Genomic DNA, 6,766 nt, shown 5'->3' with positions numbered 1-6,766 from the left:
CCCCCCATTTCACTGGTGGATCCATTAGATATGAGAGAACCATATCTATCTTTCTTACCTTAGTGTATTCCATCAATCTACTCCCACCCCTGGAGGGTGCCTTCTTCGTGCTTAGGCCACCTCTAGTCATCTTTCCAGCTAAAGTTGCTCTACTTTTCCTTTTTGACCCTGGTCTGTGTTAGCAGGGAACTTCCTGCTATCAACCCTGGCCAGTTATTTCTCTGGCTATGCTGGCCACTTGTATTCACACAACTGGGTCTGTAAGTGAGCCCCTAATTCAGAGCAGCATTCTGCCTTTTTGGGATTGACACCAATGGGTTTATCCTGACAGGCAATCATTCACCTTTACTAGGTATCTTAGGTGGATATTTGTGGCCCAGGCAATGCTGGGACACACAGGAGAAAACACACCACCACAGGGTCAGAGGAAGCACAGCAGGCTTTGCTGAAAGCTCTCACCATCCATTCTGACACACCTTTCCTACCACTACAGGAGAATATGACCTGCGGCGCTGGGAGAATTGGGAAGTGGACCTGGACATACAGAATATTCTCATCCACCCCAACTACAGCAAGAGCACTAGTGACAGTGACATCGCTTTGTTGCACCTAGCCAAACCTGCCATACTCTCACAGACTATTGTGCCCATCTGCCTCCCAGATAGTGGCCTCTCAGAGCGTGAGCTCACCCAGGTTGGCCAAGAGATGGTGGTAACTGGTTGGGGCTATCACAATGAGGCTAAGAGCAACCGCACCTTTGTCCTTAACTTCATCAAGATCCCCATGGCCCCTCGCAATGAATGCATCCAGGTCATGGACAATGTGGTCTCAGAGAACATGCTGTGTGCCGGTATTCTTGGGGACCCACGAGATGCCTGTGAAGGTGACAGTGGTGGACCTATGGTCACCTCCTTCCGTGGCACCTGGTTCCTGGTGGGCCTTGTGAGCTGGGGTGAGGGCTGTGGGCGCCTGAATAACTATGGCATTTATACCAAAGTCAGCCACTATCTTGACTGGATCCACAGACACATTGGGGCCAAGGAAGCCTCCATTCAGAGTCAGGATCCATAGCATTGTGCCTTCTACTTGCCCTTGGAATGGGAGCTGAACTGGAGGATGACCTTTAGTGGGGCATTAAAAGGCACATGCAACAAGAACACAGCTTGCTACTGTTTCCTTCTGTCCTTCTGAACTGCTGTGGAGTGAAATTACATTCATGCTACACTAGCTATCTGCCACATGCTTTATGAACATTCTCATTTAACCACCACAGCAGCTAAGTGAGGAGCAGAGAGGCAGGTGTACATTTTGTGGGGTCTGAGTTGATTATTCAAATAACAAAAAACTATGAATACAAAATTGTTAGAACCCCTCCCAGGGTCTTGGAAAGGGTCTGTGCAAGTTAGGTTCCTGAAGCTTAAGCATTAGTAGCTCCACTATGAAGGTAGGCGTCTTTATCCCTTCTTACAGATGAGGAAGCAGGTTCAGGAAGGTTTACAATGTAGAGCCAGGATTCAAATCTAGATTTGATTGCAAAACTTGCATGCTCCTCTCTGCTTCCCACATGTCTTGAGTGGCAGCTGCTTAAGGTACTGGTGGGCCTTGGGAAATGGTCACAGTTCAGAAGATTCCCACAGTATCTATTCATTTTTGTGTCACGGTGAGTGCTGAGCCTCAAATAAGCTAGAGAAGTGGCCTTTAGTGAGGCTATACACTTGGGACTAATGGCCTGCCTGAGTGGAGGGAGAAGCCAGCTTGGATTACATTTTTCCTTTCTTGCCTCTATTTTTCTGAGATGCCATGTAAGAACAGTATGACATAACCATGATTAGCAGTAAAGAAGAGACTCAGCTGGATAAGACAGAGTAATAAATTAGGATCCCTGATTTAAAATCATTAGTACCTGATAGAAATGGGTTGGGGTGAGATAGGAGAAATTAGGCCTAAAGTACTTTGTTGCCCCAGGCAAGTCAGTTCTCCTCTTTGGGCTTCAATATAATGAATGGGTTGGATGAAAGCAGTGGTTCTCAACCTGGGCTGAACATTTTAAAATACTGTGTGCCACCATAAGATTCTGATTTAACTGGGGGAGTGGGTGGGAACCAGGATCCACTGAACTAATTATGTGCAGCCACAAGAAAGGAGGTTCTCCTGAGATTGGGCATGCAGGAGCTATCTCCTTACCTAGGGAAGGTTTAGGGGTAATTGGGAACTGATTGGAAGTAGGAGGAAGCCAGGCCAATAGTAAGTAGACCAGTGTCCACCACACTTGCAGTGTGATGGATGGAGAGAGTAACAGAACCAGAGGACTTTACCCCTCAAAAGAACTCCTATGTGGACTTCCTATCTAGATGTTTAAGTAGCATGCATGGCTGGTTCCCTCCTCAAAGTCATCTGGGGAGAGATATAAAAGTGAGAGGAAGCTGGAACTTTTAGGAACAGTACCAACAGCCACCTACCACTTGTCTGTCAGTTTGTCATACTGTGGTGGCTTGCATGTTGCTGTGATACTGGAAGTTATGCCACTGTTATTTTAAATACTAGCAGGGTCATCTTTGGTGGACAGGTTTCAGTTTTCCTTCCAGACTAAGACTAGGAAGAAGGAGAGATGGAGTACTACTGAACGTTTAGCCACTGAAAACCTTATGAATAGCAGTGAAGCACTGTCATATAGCACCAGAATATTTAATATTGAAACATAATGAATTGCACTAGAATATTGTCAGATATAGTGTTGTATAGTGGGTGGCAAGGCAGCCAGAAGGATGGATCTACCAACAAAAGTCAAGAAACTATCCATTTTTGTGTCGTGGTGAGTGCTGAGCCTCAAATCAGCTACAGAAGTGGCCTTTAGTGACCTGCCTGAGTTGAGGGAGAAGCCAGTTTGGATTTATTTCTCCTTTCTTGCCTTTATTTTTCAAAATATCTGAGAATAACCGCTCTCTCTGTGATTACCTTAACACACTGATAAGGCTGTGGAAACTAGCTCCTAGAAGTGATTCTGAGTCATTCTCTCTATTTTTCCTTGTCTACATGAGTTTCTATTGGTGCCATGATGCCCTAAAATGAAAGTTTCTATTTACCCAAAATGCTCTCAGGGCCGTGTAACTTGTTGGACCTACTCTTCCTTATATCCTTCATCCTATATTTCACATCTAAATTTATAATTTTGATGAACTAAGTTGTTTACAATGAACTTATTATGTACTAGATTAAAAATTGATTTTCTATGCCACTTACACCTTAAATGAGAACTTTTGGACTAAAAAAAATTTAACATTTGTTATCCAGGCATCTCAGTTGTATGTATGGGTATATGTATTCTTTGGGAAATTTCCACATGATTTTGTGGATTGCTAGGTTGATACTATAGGGAGCACAATAGCTCCATGCAATAAGCACTGGACTGTCAACCACAAGGTCTGCAATTCAAGCGGGCCAGCTACTCCATGGGAGAAAGATAAGACTTTCTGCTCCCATGAAGATTTAAAAGCCTCAGAAACCCTACATTGGGTCAATATGAGTTGAAACCAACCTGAGAGCACTTAACAACAACAACAATAGTGTCCGAAGATGAGTACCTCAAGTTGGAAGGCACTCAAAATATGACTGGGGAAGAGTTACCTCCTCAAAGTGGAGTTGGCTATGATGACACAAATGGAATAAAGCTTTTGGGGACTTCATTTGCTGATGGGACACGACTCAAAATGGGGAAAAACAGCTTAAAACAGCTATTCATCCATTAATAATTGAAGCATGGAAGAATGTGCAAAGAATGAATCTAGGAAATTTGGCACTTGTCAAAATGAAATGGAATGCATAAAGATCAGCATCCTAGACATTAGTGAGCTGAAATAGTGGACTGGTATTAGTAATTTTGAATCTGGCAGTCATATGGCTTGCTACAGTGGGAATGGCAAATTGAAGAGGAACGGTGTCTCAAAGACCACAGCTTTCAGTATGGGTTGCACCTCAGTGTAAAGAAAACAAAAATGCTCACCACCGGGCAAATAATAGCATCATAATAAGTGGAGAGAAGGTGGAAGTTGTCAAAACTTCATTTTGCTTGGATTCACATCAGCACTCATGTAATGAGCAGTCAAGAAATCAAATGAGAGATTCCATTGTTGTTGTTGTTGTTAAGTGCCGTTGAGTCGGTTCTGACCCATAGCAACCCTGTACAGGGTTTCCGAGGGTATAAATCTTTACGGGAGTAGAAAGCCTCATCTTTCTCCTTCGGAGCAGCTGGTAGTTTCGAACCGCTGCCCTTAAGGTTCGCAGCCTGATTCATAACCACTACGCTACCAGAGCTCCTTGTAGTGAAGGTCGCAGTCAGCAATAGCACAGAATACCAGTCAAAAAAGAACCAGGACAGAGCTCCAAAACTCGGACCCACAGAGATAGGAATATTTTAAAGGTTTGAAGGCTCATAGCTTGTGGAGTTTGGAGCTGAAGTAAAAAAATCACGTACTTTTGAATCTGCCGGGCAGGACTCAGAGGCCTGAGCCCACATCCTGGGTGAGACCAGGTGGCAAGATGAAAAAGGGGCTGCAGAGATGCCATGGAAAAACGCCGCAGGAACTTGGGGAAAAGGTGCACAATAGACTTTGTCAGTTTTGCGTTGTTCTGATTTTATTTTTTTCTTTGGTATCAGGTAATTGGTGTGCTCACTGTTTGCCCACTTCCATTCTGGTGAATAGAGGGAGAGCCTGAGACAAGTGGCCACCCCTCACCCTCACTGCTGGTGGTTTCTTCTGCCAGGAATCCGCACAGACACTCAGCCCAAGCTGAGGCACTGATCTGTCCCCCTTTTGGTCTGTTTTTTATCACTGGTAGGAGAGGAGTCCTGGTGTGGCGCTGTGGCTTAATGCACCAGTCAGCAAAGCCTTTTGAACTGCAAGATCGGTGGTTCAAGCTCACCAGCTGCTCCTTGGAAACACTATATGGGTCACTATGGGTTGGAATTGACTCGACAGCACTTAACAACAACAAGGAGAGGAGGGCAGAAGTGACTCAAAGAGAGTTTAAAGGCAAAACCTCTCAGATAGCTTTGAATCCAGGAATTTAGGACATTAAACACATACTTATATTAAGCTACAGATTTCCAGCCCCCTCTTTTTCTTCCCTGCCTCATCTCCCTTTTCTGTGATTAGAGACTGCTGTATTCAGTCTTGTTTCTGTTGGTGTTGCATTATTTTCTTCTGTTTTTTTTTTCTTTTCTTTTCTTTTTCCTCTTTCTCTCATTTTTGCTATTGTTCTTGTTTTTTATTTTATTTTTGTTTTTTATGCGACTAGTGTTGTTTGGCTGTTATGTAACCTCCTTTTTGCTTTTGGAGGACTCTGTTTCTTCCTATGTTACACGAAAAGAATCAGCAACTGCTGCCAAATAGCCAAGCTGCAATCACACTTTATAAAACACCAAAACCCAGGCAAGAACCAATACCAGCTGCCATATACCAGGAAAACAGGCAACACCTGTGAAACTTACTCTGAGTTAAGCAATGAGAAGAGCGAAAAGGGAAGCCCACATCCTGATCACAGCTTCCTGGAAGCAATCAGAAAGCATAAAAAATTACCAAAACACATACTCAATTAAGTATTAGGGACACAGATAAACACTGAACATGTCCAAGAAGCAAAAGGAGATGACCATATCAGTATATGTCCAGAAAAAAGATAAAATATCTGAGACAAATGACCTAGAAGTAGACCTGGATTCCATTCTGGAAGGAGGGCAGGCCTTGGAAATGTCTGAGAAAGAATTCAGAAAAGTGATTATAAAATGTTTCAAAACACTTTACAATGGAGTTGAGAAAAATAAGGAAGAAGTCAGGAAAGTGCTACAGCAGCAATCAAACAAGAAAGATACAGCATTGGAAACAATCCAAAACCTACAGAAAGAAGTCCAAAAGATCAATAACAAAATAACAGAAATAGAAAACACTCTGAAAGGGCACAGGAGTAGAATGGATGAGATGGAAGGTAGAATAAGTGAGCTGGAAGAAAGGTCTCTCAGTGCCACTAAGATAGAAGAACAAATACAAAAAAGGATAAGAAATTTGGAGGAAGGTCTAAGATTCATGTTTGACAACATGAAAAGGAATAACTTAAGAACTATTGGCATTCCAGAACAAGAAGAATCACACAAGTCCACAGAGGAAATAGTTGAAGAAGTACTGGAAGAAAATTTCTCTAACATCCTGAAAAGTAAAAAGATAAACATACAAGAAGCCCAAAGAACTCTAGTAAGGGTAGACCTCAAAAGAAAATGACCAAGACATATCATAGTCAAGCTCTCCAAACTCAAAGATAAGGAGACGCTTCTGAAAGCAACCAGAGAAAACAGAAGTGTCACATACAAAGGCAAGCAAGTCAGATTAAGCTCAGATCTCTCAGCAGGAACCATGCAAGCAAGAAGGCAATGGGGAGACATATATAAAACCCTGAAAGAAAAAAAATTGCCAACCCAGAATCCTTTATCCAGCAAAGCTATCAATCAAATATGATGGTGTAATCAAAACACTCCAAGATAAACAGAAGCTAAGGGATTTTACCAAAGCCAACCCTGCGCTACAAAACATCCTAAAGTGAGTTCTGTGGACTGAGAACCAACAAGAACAGACAACAACCAGAGACTGACATACGTGGCAGCACCTCCCTGAATTAAGTCAACAGAAAGAAGAGTTGTTAACAAAACAAAACTATAAGAACAAACTGAGAGACTCTGGGAGGTCAGTCTATGATCAAAACAAGTACAATGTAAAAG

General features: G+C 42.8%; 1 protein-coding gene across 1 annotated transcript in view; it reads left to right on the top strand.

The window, feature by feature from the left end:
- The window catches only part of LOC102810728 (vitamin K-dependent protein C-like), a 60,609-nt gene extending 59,538 nt beyond the window's left edge, over positions 1–1,071 (top strand). Inside the window, exon 9 of the mRNA XM_006877845.1 lies at positions 494–1,071. Within this exon, the coding sequence (XP_006877907.1) occupies positions 494–1,071 (578 nt within the window). The remainder of the gene's footprint in view (positions 1–493) is intronic.
- Positions 1,072–6,766: the final 5,695 nt, after the last annotated feature.

Source organism: Chrysochloris asiatica, unplaced genomic scaffold (genome assembly GCF_000296735.1).
Source record: "Chrysochloris asiatica unplaced genomic scaffold, ChrAsi1.0 scaffold00635, whole genome shotgun sequence".
Taxonomy (NCBI): Eukaryota; Metazoa; Chordata; class Mammalia; order Afrosoricida; family Chrysochloridae; genus Chrysochloris; species Chrysochloris asiatica.
This window is presented reverse-complemented; position numbering and strand designations above follow the sequence as displayed.